General features: G+C 40.2%; 1 protein-coding gene across 1 annotated transcript in view; it reads left to right on the top strand.

Moving 5' to 3' along the window:
- Positions 1–20,537, top strand: part of LOC149311661 (alpha-N-acetylneuraminide alpha-2,8-sialyltransferase-like) — a 97,726-nt gene that overhangs the window by 18,432 nt on the left and 58,757 nt on the right. Inside the window, exon 2 of the mRNA XM_089526594.1 lies at positions 5,001–5,145. Within this exon, the coding sequence (XP_089382720.1) occupies positions 5,001–5,145 (145 nt within the window). The remainder of the gene's footprint in view (positions 1–5,000; positions 5,146–20,537) is intronic.

Here is a 20,537-nt window from a genome sequence, read left to right as displayed (position 1 = left end):
TCCTAGTGAGGCTTGGCTTCAGTGAGCCACTGTTAAAATTCAAGGAACTTAGGGGCTGCGCAGTCTGGCCATTAAGGCTGGCCTGGGGGTGGAGTCAGGGTGTGGCGTACGATGCAGGCCCCAACTCCGCCCCATGGTGGCGTGATGCCGTGTGCCGCTCCACACAGCACATGGCATCATGGCACTTCTCTGGCGCTGCATATACATGACACAGTTCCAAAGTAGCACCTTAAAGCCATGGTGCCACAGCTATTGCGCGCTTTCCAGGGCACAAAAAGGAGCCACTTTTTTGCAGTTCCTTTTTGCACCCTTGAAAGCTCAGATCAGGACCATGGCATGCAGTTGCCGCGGCCCTGATCTGGGGAAGATGGAGGTGGCTGCAGGCCACCCCTTCAGGGACAGTCTGCACAGCCCCTTAGATAGCAGTGTGTGGGATTTGAAGGTGGCATCCTGCAATAAGTTTTGAAAATTCTATGCCCACTTACCTAGAGTAAGCCACATTGATGCAATGGGGTGGACTTTATGAGTAGATCCCTACAGATTTGTGCAATTTAAAGCTTTTATTACACAATGCTCCACAATAATCTCTATTTGCAACACAACAATTTAGTGCAATGTTGTACTGATTTTTCTTTCCTGTAAACAAATAAGTGGAGATCATATTTTTACTGCTGTGTTACCCACTGCAGTTAATAACACAGTGATCCCCCCCTCCAGCATCTTCTCCAGGTACTTAAAATTAAATCAGATTTCATGAAATATTAAAAATGACCACCACCACAGCAGTAGGAAGTCTAGAAGCATGAACAGAAAGGAAAGGAAAAGGCCCCCTCCTTGCACAATTTTTTGCATGATGAAATAAATTGTTTAGCCACAGGAGGGTAAGGGATGGTGACAAAAAAGGGCATGGATGGAGGAGCTGCAGGGGAGAAGGAGGAAAGAAAGAGATTATATAGCGAGACTAGCAGCAGATGGCAGGAACTGGAAAAGTTCAGTGGCAACTGAGTTTCTCAGCATGGTTACATAGAATTCCTAGCATGTTGCTATTTTAGAGCAAATTGACCCCTTTTAAATGGATGCAAGCGACCTCCCCCACTTTAACAATACATTTTTTAAAAAAGAAAATAATGGTTGTGTGTCCAGATAGACACCCTGTCCTGGCTTTCAGAGACCTGGTGGAGACAAATGGACACATTCATCAGTGAACTTCATATTTCTCACTTTCAAGGCCTCCTGCAGATAACTACAAACTAATCATAAAAATAATCCCCAAATATATATATTTTGCAGTCCCACATCACTAGGTTTTGTAAGCATTTTTCTAAGCTTTGGTAAGAACTCTTATGTTTGTTTTTTAATTCAGTATTTTCTGTTGGGGAGGAATACAGTAAAATGGTTAGGATACTAATGTTTGTAAATGTGTTTTCAGCTCTATTGACTTTCTCTTTTTAAAAAAAATCCCTTTCCAAAACAATCTGATTGTGTGTAGTGGAAAAACATCTACTTATAAGGCTTTTAAATGAGACAATGGACATCCAGCAACAAAGAGTCAACATGGTATAATGGTTGGAGCTTTGGACCATGATTCTGGAGACCAGGGTTTGAATCCCTACTCAGTCATGAAACCCACAGGGTGGCCTTGGACAAGTTGCACTCTCTCAGCCTCAGAGAACAGCAACGGTAACCCCCCTGACCAAATCATACCCATAAAACCCTGTGTCATAAGATGAAAACAACTTGAAGGCACAGAATAATAACAAGAACAGCAATTTCTTTTAAAAGTCCCTACCCTTCAGTATCGGAGATGACTGATGAGGTTTAGCAGTCTTACAAAGCTGCCTCACTTATTTTTATTTATTTATTTCAAGGATTTATATCCTGCCTTTCTCCCACAATGGGATTTAAGGCCTTACATGATTCTTGTCACTATTAATAGATAATCACAACAGCATTTACCCAACCCTTCGGCTCCAACTTGGGTTGTCAGAGTGGGTTATATAAGATCAATGAAACAACCATTTCCTTGCTTAAAATCTAAAAGGTAATGGGAGCAGGACAGCAGGAAAAAGGAAAACCAGAAACATGTGAAATATGCTGCCTCGGAGTATGGTAGAGTCTCCTTTTTTGGAGGTTTTAAAACAGGCTGGATGGCCATCAGTCAGGGGGCTTTGATTGTGTATTCCTGCATGGCAAGGGGTTGGACTGGATAAACCTTGTGGTCTCTTCCAAGTCTGTGATTCTATGAAACTGGAGCATCAGTGGTTGTTCTAATGTCCAGATGAAATGGAAACATACTGACTTAGCTGAATTAATGGGGTGGCCCTTTACTTCCTTTTCCTCTGCTGTGGGCTGATGGAATTTTTGCTGTCAGTTGACATTTGAGAACATGGGTGGGAGACAGATGGAGCTGGCATCTGAGAAGAACTGATAAGATTAGTCTTTTTTCCTTCTCTTCTTCAGATGCAGCTTGATGGGATAGCCATTGCTAGATGATAATTCAATGGGAGGGAGAAAACCTCCCCACACAATGATTGAATGAACCTGCTTCCTTCCTCTCACTCAGCTGCAGCCTGATGGAGCAACTGCTGCCGGATTGATTTATTAAATGTCAGCCTGTGTGCTCCATTACAAATCCAGCTGTGGCATATGTGAAGAGAACTACCTGGTTCTACTCCCAAAGATTTTGGTGTGGAGATTGCACAATTCACTGCAGGCCCGGTTAAGATCAGATAGGTGAACCTTCCTTGCATACCACTTGCTTTTAGGGAAAGGAAAATAGCATTTCATTACTAGAAAATGAAAAAGGAATACTCATGAGTTCTTGGTTGGACATTGTAATAGCCAGTTTAGATTTCCTCAAAATCACAATGATTGGTTTCAGCTTAATCACAGGGGGGAAAAGCAATTGCAAGCCATAAAAACCAAAACAGAATAATAGAGCCATAATTTGATTGTGTCTTGGCTTCTTCACACATGTATGATTCCTCTTTAGTTCCCTTGGTTCCAGGAATGGCCTTGAGCCAGCTGAGAGAGGGTCTCTCTGGTGTTTCTTCTCCATCAAGAGAAGCAATAATGTATGAATCATGCTATTATTTTAATGGCCCCCCCAGACTTCTGATTGGTTAATCCCTCCTGGTCCATAATCTCCATAATAGTTGTCAGGATTATGTCAGATCCTGCCATTAGTAATGGTTTGCTGTTGTTTAGGTTTCTGTTGCATTTTTTTCTTTTTATATTGAATGCATATAATCTATAAAAGTATATTTAAACATTTTAAAGGTAGTATCATTTGTGTTTGACATATGATAGAAGCTTGAGGGTTTATCTGATGGGAGTTGTAGTAGTGTTCTGGGGAAAATTAATTGCCTGGCTTGAGAATGCTTCTGTTGTGGGAGGAAACTGGTAATGAATTTCATCGAAGTCTGTCTCTCATGGGAAATCTGAAAGGGCCTAAAATGAAAGTATATGAGAGGAGTGGGATAACCAGAAAGGGTATAAGAGTATTTTAGCTTATGAACAAACCAAGGTAATGCCCATAAATGTACAGGGCAGGGCATTGCCTGTTCTGTGCTTATGTTTAAAAATTATCTTAGTTCTGTCTGCAGAGGTCATACTACTAACTTCTTTGTTTCCTGGATTAGAGTTTTGCTGTTGGAATACAGAGGACTGATTTACTGAACTCAAAGAAGTGGGTAGTTTTGACAATAGTCCATAACTAGTATAAAGTCTGCAGTCTTTATAATAATTATATAATAGGCAACTGTGTTGTTCAACCCATATTATTTCATCTATTCATTAGGAGGAGTAGCTAATACCCCAGAGGAGAGGATCAAAATTCAAAATGACCTTAATAGATTAGAAAGCTGGACCAAAGCTAACAAAATGAATTTCAACACAGAGAAATGTAAAGTTCTGCACTTAGGGTGAAAAAATGAAATGCATAAATATAGGATGGGGGACACCTGGTTTAACAAGATTCCATGTGAAAGGGATCTGGGAGTTGAACATGAGTCAACAGTGTGATGTGGCAGCTACAAAGGCCAATGGAATTCTAGGCTACACCAATAGAAGTATAGTGCCACTATATTCTGCTTTGGTCAGGCCCCACCTGGAACACTGTGTCCAGTTCTGGGAACCACAATTCAAAAAGGATATTGAGAAACTCGAGCATGTCCAAAAGACGGCAGCTAAAATGGTGAAGGGTTTGGAAACCATGCCCTATGAGGAGAGACTTAGGGAGCTGGGTATATTTAACCTGGAGAAGAGATTATTAAGAGGTGATATGATAGCCATGTTTAAATATTTGAAGGGGTGTCACATTGAAGAGGAAGCAAGCTTGTTTTCTGCTGCTCCAGAGAACAGGACCCAAAACAATGAATGCAGCCTACAAGAAAAGAGATTCCACCTCAACATTAGGAGGAACTTCTGACAGTAAGGGCTGTTTTACAGTGGAACACATTCCCTCGGAGTGTAGTGGAGTCTGCTTCCTTGGAGGTCTTTAAACAGAGGCTGGATGGCCACCTGTCAGGGATGCTTTGATTGAGATTTCCTGCATGGCAGGGGGTTGGACTGGATGGCCCTTGTGGTCTCTTCCAACTCTATGATTCTCCAAAACAGCCCAGTGATGATTAATCATACTCCATGATCATGGAATACTGATTGACTGTTAGAATTGGGGAGGGGGAACACAGAAAATTAGGAATGAGAGGAGGATAGAATGATATCTTGAGGAGAAGGCATGGCTGTATCTGTCTGTCTGGAACCCTGAACAGGGCCATCAGATACTGCAACGTTTTATTGCAGGGTTCACTTGTTTTACAAAGTGAGTTCTGCAGGGATTGAAGGTTACATCAAAACCTTTTCCCTGGACCATATATCGTCAAAGAGTTGAAATATTCCCACCCCTGTTTTCCATAATTCTTGTGCAAAGCTGATAAATATTTCTCATCAATGTATTCAACTCAGTTTTCTATCTTTTCCCCCATTTTTTTTCCTCCTAGGAAACTACTGAAAGAATGCTGTGACCCTGGCCAGCTCTTTGCCATGACAAAAGAGAACTCTCCAGTGGGAAAGAATCTCTGGTATGATGGCGAATTTCTGTACTCCTTCACCATTGACAATGAAACCTTCTCACTTTTTCCAAAGGTTAGTAACAATCTTGTTCTGTTCTGCTGCATAAACCTTCCTGTATCATAGCTGACTACACATGGGCAGCTGTAGTTATTTTTCAGGTGACTGAAGAAGGGTGGTGAACATACTTAAGTTCCTAACCTTGGAGAATACAGAGTACCAGGTTATACTGAACAGCTGTCAAACCTGAGAACTACATAGGTCTACTAGGATGCTAAATCTAGACTGAGAAAAATCTGTATATCAGATCTACCCACTGTTATTTCTCAATGGATTAACTTGGTGTCTTTTAATGGGCAGATGGGAGTCCTCAGACACTATTTTTCTACATGCATCTGGGACTCCTAATTCTTTCTCTAGTTGCTTTCATGCCTGCTAGGCCTTAATTAATTGGACTCATGCTAAAATCAAAGCTCTCTCTGCATTTTTCTTTGAAACAAAAGCCTATAACAGATTGGGCAAATACACTGGACTGTTTCAACAAAGCCCCATCCCAAACTCTGATCCTCCAGATGTTTTAGATTTCAGCTCCCAGAAGCCTCAGCCATCTGGGCAAACAGTCTGGGATTCTGGAAGCCAAAGTCCAAAACACCTGGAAGGCCAGAGTTTGGGAATCACTGTGCCTAGCACAACTTGGCAGAATTTGGCAAGGTTACATGCTGGACTAATATTTGCAAGATCTGGGTATGTTGGTGTCATTTCTCATTATGGTGTGTGTGTTACTTTCCCCCAGAACTAATTTTTTAATTTGGAAAAGTTAACCACTGGTGGCGCAGTGGTTAAATGCCTGTACTGCAGCCATTCACTCGAAACCACAAGGTTGCGAGTTCAAGACCAGCAAAGGGCCCAAGCTCGACTCAGGCTTGCATCCTTCCGAGGTTGCTAAAATGAGTACCCAGACTGTTGGGGGCAAATTAGCTTACTTGCTAATTAGCTTACTTGCTGTTCACTGCTATGATCTTTGGAATAGCAGTATATAAATAAAACAAATTATTATTATTATTATTATTATTATTATTATTATTATTTTCACTTAGTTGTTTTATGGGGGAGGGAACCCCTTAGGACTCATAAGAGTATTTCATGAAATGTGAACAGAATCTTGTCAAGATGCCTAAATGTACAGGTTGAGGCTCTTATCTGAACTGCTTGGGACCAGAGGTATTTTGGAATTTTTAAGAATTTTGGAATACTTATGCTGTTTTTGCATATATGTACATAATGAGATACCTTGGAGATTGGACCCAGGTCTAACACAAAATTCATTTATGTTTCATATACACCTCATACACAGAGCTTGGAGGTAATTTTATATTATATTTTTAAAAATAGTTTTGCACTTGAAACTAAATTCATATACACTGAACCATCGGAAAGCAAAGGTGTCACTGTCCCAGCCACCCATGAGAAAAAGTTTTGGGTTTTAGAATATTTAGAATATTTCGGATTTCAGAATTCTGAATAAAGGAGATTCAACCTGTACCTTTTGAAAATTACTTCATGAAGCAACAAACAAGTATTACTTGCTACTCCCACTTACTATATTCCTTTTGAGATATATCTTTGTTACATCCTTATTACTAAAAGCAAGCGAACTGTAACTCATTACAAGTTACTATGATGCTTGTAACACACTGCCAAAATCTGGTTGGTTGGTCCGAACCAGAATAGACAAATTGAATAAATAATGGAATGTTCATAGATGTAGATAATTCCACCGATGTGATGGGTCTACTCAACAATAGGATTCAGGACATAATAATAATAATAATAATAATAATAATAATAATGATAATAATAATAATAATAGGATTTATTTATGTGCCACCCAATCACTGGGAATCTGGGCGGCTTACAACAGAGGGGATAATAGACAGTTCTCTGCCCTCAGGCTTACAATCTAAAAAGACATGACTTCCAGGAAATATTTGTTTCTTCTCAAACACAGATTTTAGCTCTGGGAAGAGGGAATTGTCAACTTCCTGAAACTGTAATGGTCTCATATTTCAGGTTTTTCAAAGACAAAACCTACATACTACTTCCCAACCGGTCGAATGGTTCTCAACCTTTGGTCCTCTAGATTTTTGAGACTTCAACTCCCAGAATTCCTGACTTGGGACTACAGGGAATTGAAGTCTAAAACATCTGGAGGCCCAAAGATGTTTTAGGGAAACATCTTTATCTCCTAATCACACAAATGTTTCTCCTCTGGAAAGTCTTCTTCCTTGCACTTTGTATTGGAGGCAAATGTGAACCCAATGCTTGCAGCTGAATATCAACATCATTCTAGCCAACTAATCCCTGCAAAAATGATTTCAAACTTTGGAGTTGTGAGTTTTGACACATTGTCTCTGTTAGTCATCACCAACAGTGTGAGCAGTGTTCATTCAGACAAAGCCAGCTGGCACAATGATGATAACAGCTCCCTGTAAAATTTCACATAAGGAAAAAAAAAACAACACACGGCACAATCCAACCCAGATTAAATAATGGAGGCTTTATTGATATCAGGACAAAGTTCTTTATATGTTGTTGTTAACTGCCCTCAAGTCAATCTCAACCTCTGGCAACCCTGTAAATGAGGCATCTTCAAGATGGGGTATCCTCAACAATCCTATTCAGTTCCTGCAGACCTAGGGCCACCTCTTCTTCGATTACAGAATCATAGAATCATACTCTGTGGTCTATCCATCTGGCATTTGGTCTCTTCCTCTCTTTCTTTCTTTCTAAGTGTTATTTTATTTTCTAATGACTCATCATTTTTTCATGATGTGCCCAAAATATTATAGCCTCAATTTAGTCATCCTAGCTTCTAGGGAGAGTTGAGATCTGATTTGTTCCAAAACCCATACATATTATTGTGCTGTAATCTTCACAATGTCCTTGCAAATGTGTGCATCACCCTCATATTCCAGATGGAGGGGGCTGTTACCATATCTAAAGTCATCAAGTAAGTTTGTGGGAGAGGTGAGATTCCAACCAGGGATAATTTTAAAGTGGATTTTTGGGTGTGTGTGTGTGTTACTCAGTCTTTAAGTGAGTATGGGTCCATACAGACAGGCCAAAATAAAGTTTCTTAAGAGACCAGAAGCTGTGCCAAAGTTGCACTCCAGTTCTTAGGGTTGGAGCATGGCTTTGGTGTGGCTTCTTAGGATACATACATCATTTAAACCTCATACCTCCAAAGTGACCCAAAGCAGCTTTATTTTAGTCAGTCTGTATGGGTTCTATGGCGCGTTACAAACGGCCATAAGGGACATCCTCAGGACGTCCTAGGTTTAAAAAGGGGCGTCACTTCTTGACGCCCCCAAGCCTAATAGTCCTGAGGATGTACACGATGGCGGCGCCCCATCTACATGGGGGCTGCCATGATGGCATCACGAATGCGCTGCCATTGCGCCGTGCGAGGGCGCTTAGAGCGCCCTTTACGCAGCGCAAGAAGGAACTCCGTTTCAGAGCTCCTTCTTGGCTTTGCGTCGCTGGGCGCAGCCTTCAGACGGCTGCGCCAGCGACGCAGAGGAGAAAGGGGCCAAGCAGCCCCTTTCTCCTCCTCCTCCCCGCCGCTACGGGGTGTCCTTGGGGCTTGAAGCCCCAAGAACACCCCTTTCCAGGCTGTGGGGAAGGGGCCTTTTGCCACTTCCCCACGGCCCAGAATGAGGCGGATCGGGGCCTCAGCGGCTGCTGCTCTGGCCACTGAGGCCCTGATACACCGGGGAAAGGGGCGGGTACAGGCCGCCGCTTTTCGGCGGTCTGTAACCCGCCTAGGTTACATCATTTGAGCTGGAATTACAATTGGTTAACATTAGTGGGATGGTGCCTATATGTGAGGACTCCCATTTTCTGCAAATGTTCCTCATTAACAAATTTTGCACATTTTTTTTCCAATTAGACATTCACATTTAAAATATGCGTATTGTTTTGTACAAAGGTATGTGAATGGTCATTGTGAGGTGTGTATTTTTTTTAACAGGTCTCAGGGACTGATAAAATGCTACTGTACTTTCCTTGAATGTTGAATCCAGCTAAGTTTCTTTCCATCCCTAGTTTCTTTAAGCAATCATACATATAATATGCTGTAACTAGACTGTGTGTCCTTTCTATCCTCATCTGTGTTAAATAAGAATCCAGCAAGTGCGACCATGCAGACTCTGGCCAGTCAATGTTAAGAACTTGTACAAATTTCATTGAGCTTTGCCAATGAGGCAAAACTCAGGGCTTTATGCTAATGGCACACCAGAGGCTGAATCTCTGTGTGCTTTCTTGCATGTAAGTCCCACTGAGATCACTTAGGCCCACTCTCTAGAACACATACATAGGATTACATTCTTAAAGCACTTGCTAAGGGTTGAATGGGGCCTTGTGTCACTTTTATTAAGTGATGCCTCACTTTTAGCTGCTGCTGTCATAGTTTGCAGCTGACTCTGTTTTAATGAATGAAGCTCTCAATGCTGTAGATGCTGAATAGGTTGGCAAAACCCAGATTTGAAAACAGAGATAATGTTATAGTGAGTGACCAGACTTCATGCCTCTTCTCAAAAGCAGCCTACCAGCCCCTATAGACAAGGAAAATTCAATTCTCTTCACAAAAAAGGATGAAAGCAGAGGAATTGCATGGTACTCTTTAAAGCTTAGATTAACGGGTTTATTGTACCATGAGCTTTCATGGATTATAATCTAGTACTCCACAGGCAGGGAAGTGGATTACAATCGACTCCCCCCACTTGCATGCTGAAGTGGAATAACACAACTACTTTTTTTGGCAACTCTCTGGTGTATGGATGTATTACATTTCAGAGTGCTGCTGTCAGCAAACATTGATGATACTGCAAATGTATTCTCAGGTGGGTACCATGGAACACATGTCAGGGCAGGGGTGGGGAATTTGTGGCTTTCCAGATGCTGTTGGACTCCAAAGCCCATCACTCCCAGCCATTGGCTGTGTTAGCTGGGGCTGATGGGAGTTGGAGTTTAATAATTTCTGGAAGGCAAAGTTCCCCCATCTTTGTTTTAGGGACTTGCTTCCTGAACTTTCTTCAGGGAAAGTGCTGGAGGGTAGCCTCTTTTCCTGGCTTGCTGGGTAGTGTTTTTTTTTTTTTTTTGGGGGGGGGGGGCTTCCTTTTTTATGGTTGCACAGCCTAATATTGTCTAATAGGCTATGGGGTACATGCCATCAAGCTTTACTAGTGCTGGGGCTACTTGCTCCCACAACATCCATTAAAGTATCAGCATATCTCACCAATAGGATCTTGGGCAAAGAGCCCTAAGAAAGGCGAGCAGGCAGGGTTCTTGAAGCTATCCATCAGCAATCAAGACCAGGCCATCGTGTTTCTGTTTTACCCACTATATAAGAAACATTATATTTTTGCATTGTAATTACTGCAATCTTTGCATTTGTATTGTAAGTCAGCATGTAGGAACATTATGCAATATCAGTACTCTCTTTTGATGGGCCTAAATAACCTAAAGGCAGTCTGATCTTGGAAGCTAAGCAGGATCAGCTCTTGTTAGTATTTTGTTGGGAGACATCCAACAAATATCAGGTTTTGCAGGCTATATATCAGAGGAAGGAATTGGCAAAACCACCTCTGAGTATTCTTTGCCTTAGAAAACCCTATGAAAGTAATGGGATCACCATAAGTTGACAGGCAGCTTGAAGGCACGCACACACACACCTTCTTTGTCCTCTTGCATTTTCTCTTCTTTGCTGATGTATAAGTAGCCACCCTAGACCTACTTATAAGTAGGCATGCCTGAGTAGGCATTAGGACTGCAGTGCCAGTCCTAATACAATTTATCAGAGAAAATTCCCAGAAAATATCTTGCATAATTCATGGTTGAAGGAGGAACAGGCCTCAAGCAGTTCTTCAGCCACTGCCCTGACAAATTCTGTATCATTGTCAGTGTTAAATGCTACAAAATACTTCAGAATCAAACCCATTCAAGCCAGCTTTTCAGTCCATGAATAACACTCAATGAAAGTCCAGCATATTATGCAGAAGAAAACGGAAAATCTGCAAAAGTTATTAGTGTGTATATGTGTGTGTATATACACACACACTTAAGCCACATTACTTGTGCTTATGCCTAGATGATAAACAATTTTATTTTGAACTCCTTCTTCTTAGTATACATGAATTGTATGTTGGTCACACATGACTTTCTATTACAAGGTAAACTGATTCTTCATCTGACAAACTTTACTTTTGAAACACAAAGTTTCAAAGTGGTCATTTTGAGCCTATTCAGGATTTGCAGAGCAACTTGTAAAAGACAGTATGGCACAGGTCAAAGATGGCGCAACATTGATCCAATCAATAGTGGCTTATTGGTCCTAGAATGAGCTGTGTGCATCCTTTCTTTTCTTCTTCCCCATGTACTCTTGGTTCCAGCAGAAGTCTCACTGTATTTTTTAATCTCCTTTCTCTGCATGTCATTATTAGAATAGCAGTGGAGGAAAGGGTATGGTTGGGTATCCTAGGATGGATCCCCATCACATCACCACTGACAATTCATTCTGGAATGAACTTTGGAAATTCAAGTTGAAACCTTGGATCAGTCGTTTTCTCTCATTCTGACCTACCTTGCCGGGTTGTTGGGGAAGAAGCCATATCATTTTGAGTTAAAGGAAAGGTGAATCAGAAATGTAAATTGTTGCATGCCTTCAGGTTTCTGACTTAAGGTAACCCTAAGGTGAACCTCTCATGGGGTTTTCATGGCAAGATTTATTCAGAGGGGGTTTGTTCTTTGCCTTCCTCTGGAGGCTGAGAGACTGTGATTTGCCCAAGGTTATCCAGTGGGTTTCCATGGCTGAGTTTGTAAACCAAGGCTCAAACCACTACACACTGGCTGTCAAAATATATATTATTTATGTTTTATAAATTAATTTTTCATATCATGGTCAGACACTATTATAATAACATATGTAGAGTTACAAAGCCAGACAATTTAAGCTTAGCTGCTAGCAACAGGACCACGTTCGAATATGTAAAAGACCACATTCCAGACTGATAGACACAATCATAGATTGAATCCCATTTTGGAAGAAAGGTGGAATATAAATCCAGTAAATAAAATCAGAGATGCCACGGCCCTGATTTTGGAAGACTTGAGCAGAGCTGTTGAGGACAGAATGACTTGGAAGTCTCTCATTATAGAGTCACTATGTGTCAAAGTCAACTTGATGACAAAAAATGTACCAGTCTACAAAAGCATATTTTGATGACAAAGGGATAGAATTTAGTTTCAGTATTGTCCTTTATAATCCCTCCTTTTGATTTATGTACCATCAGGGCTGGTGCCCAAATTCTACTATCTGTGAAAAGGAAGGCCCTGCAAATTTTCCTAGGCTTTCTCAATTTCATATTTTGTGCTACTGCAGAGTAGATCTTCATGCATTAATTTTCATTTTGACCTGTAAAAACTGACAGTATCAATAAGAAGTCTATTAGCTTGTATGGTATATTTAACCTTTCAGTAATTTCTTTCCATAATTTTCAAAGATGTAATCTTACAAAATAAGAGAAAGAGAGTGTGTGTGGGGGGGAGGAATATTGCAGCATTTTTAAGACTAATTGCAGATTTAAGCATTTCAGTACTTTGCATGGAAGAATGGTATCTATTAATGCCACCATTTCTGAGCATAGAAGGAGAGAGGAAGTATTCCCTTTCAAAAAACTGTTCAGAAACTCTGGATTGAATTCTAAAAATATGTTATACTATGAAATACTAAGGAGATCTATGGCAAAACTATAAAAACAGATTGTGGTTCGGCTGATGTAATTAAAGCAACATTTCTTTCTGGATAAATAATTCTCTGTCATTATCTTCCTGATAACTGGCTGCATTCTGAGCTTGAAATTCATACTGCTTTCCTAATTTCAAAAGGCTTGTATTTGATTGTTGTGCTTATATTTATGAATCAATCAATCACTTTATTTATATCCAAATTTTGACCCAGAGTGGGACTGAAGGCAGCTACATTTAAAGCAAAAGAATCAGATCCCATGGTCAAAGGAACTGAATTCCCACCATTACAAAAGGACAAAAATGTCCTACAGGGGGAATTTGGGAAGGAAGCAGGCAGTGTTTTATCATGTTCTTCTGAACAGGTTTACTCTGGTGTAGTAAAGAGTTAGTGTGTGCACGGGAGAGGATAAATGTAGGCAGCTGGTTGGTAATTCTGCAATACACAATCAGCTACTTCCAACCATGATGAGCAAAGGCAAATCTAAGACCATTGTTCAAAATCTAAGCATTTATATCAAATCTAACCTCATGACAACCCAGTGAGATAGGTCAGGCTGAAAGAAGCTGGTAGGCACAATGTAACCCAGTGATTTTCATGGGTCTGTGAGTACATGAATCTGAATTTCCCAAGCCTCAGTCCCAAACCATAACCACTACAACTACAGTGGCTCCTCATTGGTAACAATTGATATGACCATTATTGGCATCTAAAGATAAGTTTGAGACAATTAACTATGTACTGAGGGAAGAAAAAACAATTTTCTTCTGGACCACAGCAGAAAGAAGGGATACATCTCCCTTATCTGCACAAGTGGTTCCAAATCTGGGTCAAGATCCTTGCAGCAGCTATTATTTTGCTGTTTATCACTCCCATTCCATCAGACGTCAATGAGGATGGTGGAATCCAAAACACTTGGAGATTTTCATAAACAGTTCTCCATGATTACAAAATTAAACCTTGGCCTCAATTCAACTGCCAGTCCCCAGCTAGAGGAGACCCATTGAATCAATGGGATTTACACAAGTGTTTGTTTACCATTCATTTCGTTGGGTCTGTCAGATTTAGTCCCAAAGTTCAAACCAAATTTAAAGCTGGATGAAACTTAAATCATTTAAAAATGTCCTGGGAAACTTGCCAGGAAACTTAGTTAAACAACTAAAGATTCGAAGAGTAGATGCTTCCCATGTGATAATATGTGCCTTCCCTCTCAAGTGGTTAGCCTGCAGATTTCTTTCTAGCCTCAGCTTCTAAATGGTCATTAAGGGCAAGCGTTGACCGTAATCTAGCCTCAAGGCAGCAAAGGCATGAATGGCACTTGCTACCTCCAAATATGACATAAATATGTCAAAATAAAGCTGATCAATTATCCCACATTTTGGGCCATGTTTCTTTCTTTTTTTTTTTTTTAATTTATAAATTTTATTATTAAAATCAAATACAATTATTTACAACACAAAACACCATTAACTCTCATACAATTTTTGGGCCATGTTTCTGTGCTTTTTCTTTCAACCACAATGTGCTTACCGAGAGGCATTTTCTCTCCTGTTATTCAGATAGTAAAATTGACACTTGATCTTTTGAAATGTGACTGGGGAGTGGGGAGACATTAACTGAGAAGTGTGGGGGAAGGAAAGAAAAATGCCTGAAAAGAGACAACTTTGCTAAAGGGGACAGGAAGATACACCGACAGTCTTCATCTGTGCAGGTCACCGCAGACACTGTATCCTGTTTTCAGTCTAGTGACACATTTACTGCACGTGGCTTTTTCTCTCTGTTTTTTTTTTAAACCTATATTCTTGGTTAAAGGAATGAATGAAAAGCAATCAGAGGTTGCAAAGCCAAATTGCTCAGTTTCCCAACTAATAAATTCCATGTTGGAGGTCTTGTGTTACATTGTTTTGAAAATCCGCATCCTCATCCTCATCCTGCCTTTCTCCCAAAAGTTGGACTTGAAGCGGCTTACAGTTTAAAGAAGAGTGCACATAAAAACATATCCAAAAACTATATTAATAATAATAATAATAATAATAATAATAATAATAATAATTTATTTCTAGCCTGCCCAATCACGAAGAATCCAGGCGGGTTACAACAGTAAAATACATAAATTACAATAGGGTTAAAAAAAAAAATCAAACCCTAGACCTACCCCCTCCCCATCCCCAGTACTAAAACAGAATTAATATAAAAACATTAAAAACATTAAAGACATTAAACAAAAAAAAATAGGCAGAAAGATAGGCGGTGAAGAATATTAAAATGGGATTAAACTATTCACAGTATTAAAATGATTCAAAACTACACTTGAAGAGATAAAGTGCAATTAAAATTTAAAAGCAATTAAAACAGTTCAGTTTAAAATGGTACAGGACCCTCGGCCTATTCTTTAAATACTGTCTGTTTCAAAAGTCTGTCAGGATAAAAAGGCCTGTCAATGAAAGGACAGCAAAAAAGCCATTTTAGCTTACCTGGGAAACAAGTTCCAGAGTTTAGGAGCAGCCAACAAGAAGGCCCTCTCTGAATGCTAGATTTATCTGGATTTCAGCAAAGCATTTGTTAAGGTTCCCCATAACATTTTGATTAGCAAACTGATGAAATGTGGACTAGATGATAACAATGTCAGATGGATTCATAATTAGCTAAGCTTCAAATTGGAAGCTCGAGTGGTGTACCACAATGTTCTTTAACTTTTTATCAATGTGGGATATCACCGGGGTGCACCAGGTGACACTTTTAAGGGGAGGGTGACACCACTGATCTCCAAACATCTGATTTTTGGCAAAAATGGGCAATAGTATTCACCAGCATCCTTTTAAAATGCTGCAGCTCAGTTGAAGAGATGGTGTGAGTGGGGCAAAGCTCAGTGGGAGGAGAAGAGAGAAACACCCATTTTATTTTTAAGATAAATTTTAATTAATTAATTATTTAATTTTTAATTTTTCTTTGCAAACAACAACCAAAGCTTCATTTATATACCAGTTCATACTGAACTAGCAGTGTCTAAACGGTTTACAACTGTAGGCTAATTGCCCCCAACAATCTGGGGACTCATTTTAGCGACCTCCTCGGAAGGATGCCTGAGTCAAGCTTGAGTCCTTTGCTGGTATTGAACTTGCAACCTTATGGTTTCGAGTGAGTGACTGCAGTACAGGCATTTAACCACTGCGCCACCAGGGCTCACTCATCTTACTAAATGTTCACTTTAATGGCATTAAACTATGTACATATAAATACATTTAGGCTGTGCGTATGATATTGCAATTTAAAGATATAATTTTAATTTTGCAAGTTGTTATGTAACAACTGTTGCCATTACATTCAGTGATATTTAGGAATTACAATTTATAAGTAATATTAGTACAAAACAGATTACCAAGGATTCCACATGGTGCAGTATGGGAACAAGTCAATGTGGGGTGACACCATTATCACACAGGGTGATGCCAGCCCTAGTGATGCCACAGTTATCAATGGCTTAGATGACAGGATGGAGGGAATCTTTATCAAATTTGCATATGACATGAAACTGGGAGAGGTGGCTAACATGATGGAAGATTGGAACACAATTCAAAAGCAGCTAGATAAACTAGAAAATTGGGCAGAAATTAATAAAATGAAATTCAATAGAGACAAATGCAAAATTCTATGTTTAGACCACAGAAACTAAATGCACACTTCTAAGATGACTCAGCCTATATATGAAAAGGATCTTTGGATTATTCCTGATCATACATTGAATATGAGCTAGCAGTGTCATGCTGCAGGAAAGAAGAAGAATGCTATTTTAGCCTGCATAGTTTCCAAGGAAGTGACAATCCCACAATGTTCTCCACTGGTCAGGCTATACTTTCTTCGTTTGCCTGTTTGTTCGACATTTATTGCAGAATTCTTGAACAAGTTGTGTTTTGGTGTATGACATGTTTTAAGTATTAGGTGTTATATAACAGCTTATACTTTCTTGTTATCTCTGAGATTGATTACTTGGATCCAAGACACATTGCAGAAATAATCCAGTTTGAGACTGTTTTAACTGCCCTGGCTCAGTGCTAGAGAATGCTGGGAATTGTAGTTTGTTGAGTTGCCAGAACACTGTAACAGAGAAGGCTCTCACAAAACTACAGTTCCCAGAATGCTCTAACATTGAGCCAGGACAGTTAAAGTGGTCTCAAACTGGATTATTTTTTGCAGTGTGTTTTGGACCATAACAGGGAGGGATGTAATCCTTCACTAATTTTCTTTTTGAAAGAAGCAATGTATCATTTCACCTGTTTTGTTCTTTCTATGAGAAGGTCTTTAAAGACTGTGCAGTTTTAAACAGTTATTTGCAATCTTGTTTTGTAAAGGAAACAGCATTTTCTGTGCAGAGAATAATATGTATGTGCAAAAATACTGTTTTCTGTGCTGAAATTTCTGTTACCTGGACAGAGAATGCTGTTTTTGGTGCAAAATAGTCACATGCAAACTTAGCACTGCCTCCAAATACAGTATTTGGAGCAATTTTCTTTTCTTTTATTAGTTGATGTGACTCTGCACTGTTGCATATTTTGATCACACCAATAAAAAGTAGTAAAGAACTTGAGCGTACAGAAAAGGCCAATGCTAAACATATATGAGGCAGGAGTGAAAGAAGGAAGTGAAGCCCTGCATCTTCCAAGATGGAGACACTTAGCCAAAATAGAGTAAGAGAAAAAGGAGGATATAATAGTTAATAATAGAGGATAAAAACATTTAAAAATATGTAACTAAAATATGTCAGTAGGCATGAAATAGGAACTTATAGCAAATAAGTCTATTCTGCACCAGAAAAAGAAATGATTCCTATGTCTACTTTATCTTATAATTATAAAACAAGTTGGAGACTGTTGTAAAGGTCTTCTTTGTAGGTGCCTGTTTCTGAAAATATGATGGCACCCCCTCAGGGCATTGTTGTTCTCAGTCTAGCACTGTTTCCAAAGTGTGAATTGGATTTCGTATTGTCTTGCATGGCTAGGGAGAATGTTTGTCTCAGCCGTTTTTGATCATCGATTTGCAACAGGCACTTGCTTTGACCTAAGTGATAACAAGTGACAAACGGAATATTGGAAACTTTCTTAACCACAGATTGTCTGGCTTCAAGTGGACAGCGATGGCTGGCAAGTGATAGCTTAGGGGCCAAATTGAGCTGGCAGGTGTTTGCCAGATGACTCCAGATTCAGAGCTGATGCTCTTGTATGTGTGTGTGTCTGTGGAAGACAGTCTCTCTTCTTCATCAGCTGCTGCCAGAACTTGAGAAAGTTCTCTTTTTGGACTACACCTCCCAGGAATCTGGGAGAGATAGTCCAGAAGATAACCTTTCCAAGCTCTGTACCATCACTGTTATTATCACAGAACTATCATATGTCTTCCGTTACACAGTCCTGAAACCAAACCCCACCAGATACCAAGGGCCTACTGTACCGTTGGAATGAATATGTGATACTGGAAGTTGTGAGATAAAAACTTAATGACAGGATGAGGAAACAGTTTTCTATGCAAATATAACTTCTTCGTAATAGTGCTGTGTATATATCATGCCCATCATCAACTAAAATATGTATGACAGGTGACCTGAGATGTTCTCGTGTAGTGGGAGTCTCAGCTGCACCTGGGGTCCCTCTTATTCTTCACACTCTTCCGTCTCTTTTGAGCCAATCTCTGTATGCAACATAGGCATATGAGGCGTTTTATGTATTTTTTGGACAATGCCACCCCACATTGTTACTGAGTGGAGAATATGTCCCGTTTGAATGTTATCCATACTAGAAATTAAATCACCAGTTGCTGTAGCAAGTAACCTGAACCATGTGGGCAGAGTTAGTCATATAGATGGTATTTCCCCCTAGATCTTTGTGTAGATTGCTACACAAAGGCTTCAGTTCCTCCCTCCTTTCTCTGATAGCAACCTCAGTATTAGAAAATAATAAAAGGAACTGCCATGAATATTATAATATGTGAAATCCTCTCACTACCCAGGAATTGCAGATAAGAGACTGAACTGAATTGGTGTCCACAACAAAGTATGAGTTGTCAGTCAGTCAGAAAAACCTAGCCCTTTCTCCAATAAGCTCTTAATAAATTTTGCCCTTTGGTGTTAACAGGCAGTTGTCATGGCCAGCCAAGATCAGCTCTCGGAGGAGGACGAGCCTCCTCCAGAGCAAGAGCTCATTGAGGCTACACCAGGTAGTAATCCTGCTCTGCCAGGTCCCAGCTGTGCTCTCCCAGCCTCAGAGGAGGAGGCCCAACCAGGTCCTAGTGCTAGTGAGAGGCCTCCTGTGGTGCAACAGCCTAGTGGTGACTCTGGGGAGGAAGCTTGCCTGGATGTGCCTACTTACAAACAGAGAAGGGCTGAGAGTGCTTGCAGGCGCAGATCCAAGAGGATTGCAGAGAGGCAATTAGCCAACCAGCCTCAGGTGGCATGGGGGAGAGTTTCCCTTACTTAAGCTGTAGAGAGGCCTCCACTCAGTGCCAGAGTTTATTGCATGATCCTTTGGTGTGATTGCTGCTGGTACTGGCTCCTTGTATCTTGACTCTTTGTTGCTTTGACCTTGGACTGGACCCTTGTTATCTTCTGGCTTCTTTGACCTTGGGCTGCTTTGACTACTCTGACTCCCGGTATCCTGACTTCGGCTTGGCTTTCGGACTGCTCTGACTTCTGGTATCCTGACTTTGGCTTGGCTTTTGGACTGCTCTCACGCTTACTCCTTGCAAGGTCTGTGTCCTGCTTCCACTTGCTAGGCTAAGCCATTCTTATTGGCGTGTGTCTGTGTGTGCTGGCCGCAGTCCAGGATAGCAGTGTGTATCAAGCAAAATAGCATGTCTTAGGGGATCTAGCTCATCATAGACTATACAGCCACAATTATTTGGCAGAGAAGAATCATCTAGGGTCTGAAGACTTACTGAGTTCTTCAAGCAAAGTATTTCCATTAAGTGAGGGGTTGAAATCTGTACCAGTTAGAGATAATTTCAAAACCCACATGAGATGGTCTCACTATGAAGTTCCGCAGTTACTTGTGACTTCTTATGAGGTCAAATAACTCCAAGATGTGCAGATAAGATTAGCCACTGTTGTCAACTGGATAATATATTTGGCCATGATAGAAATGATCATTATCTGTCTGCTTTGATCAGACCTCACCTGGAATACTGTGCCCAGTCCTGGGCACCACAATTCAAGAAGGATGTTGAGAAACTGGAATGTGTCCAGAGGAGGGCAACTAATACTGCCTCAGAGAGTGCTGGAGTCTCCTTCTTTGGAAGTTTTTTTTTTTAAACAGAGGCTGGATGACCAACTGCTGCTGCTTATTATTATTATTATTATTATTATTATTATTATTATTTCTCACCTCTCCCATGGATCGAGGTGGGATTACATCAATATAAAACTACATGCACATACAAATAGATCAATAAAATACTGTTATATAATACATAACTACAGTCAATAGAATAATAAAATTGCTATTCAATAAAAACTATATTCTCATCTAGTTATTCAGTTCTAAATATTCAATAATCCAACAATCATATCCAGAAGTGGAAACATAGGTTTTTCAGTCCGGTAGACCCTATGTAGGATCAGGTGGGTAGGCTTGCCGGAAGAGATCTGTTTTAATTATTTATTCATTTTATAAAATCTTTA

This window comes from Sceloporus occidentalis, unplaced genomic scaffold, assembly GCF_023333645.1.
Source record: "Sceloporus occidentalis isolate IW3139 unplaced genomic scaffold, rSceOcc1.0.p SCAF_5, whole genome shotgun sequence".
NCBI classification, from domain to species: domain Eukaryota; kingdom Metazoa; phylum Chordata; class Lepidosauria; order Squamata; family Phrynosomatidae; genus Sceloporus; species Sceloporus occidentalis.
This window is presented reverse-complemented; position numbering and strand designations above follow the sequence as displayed.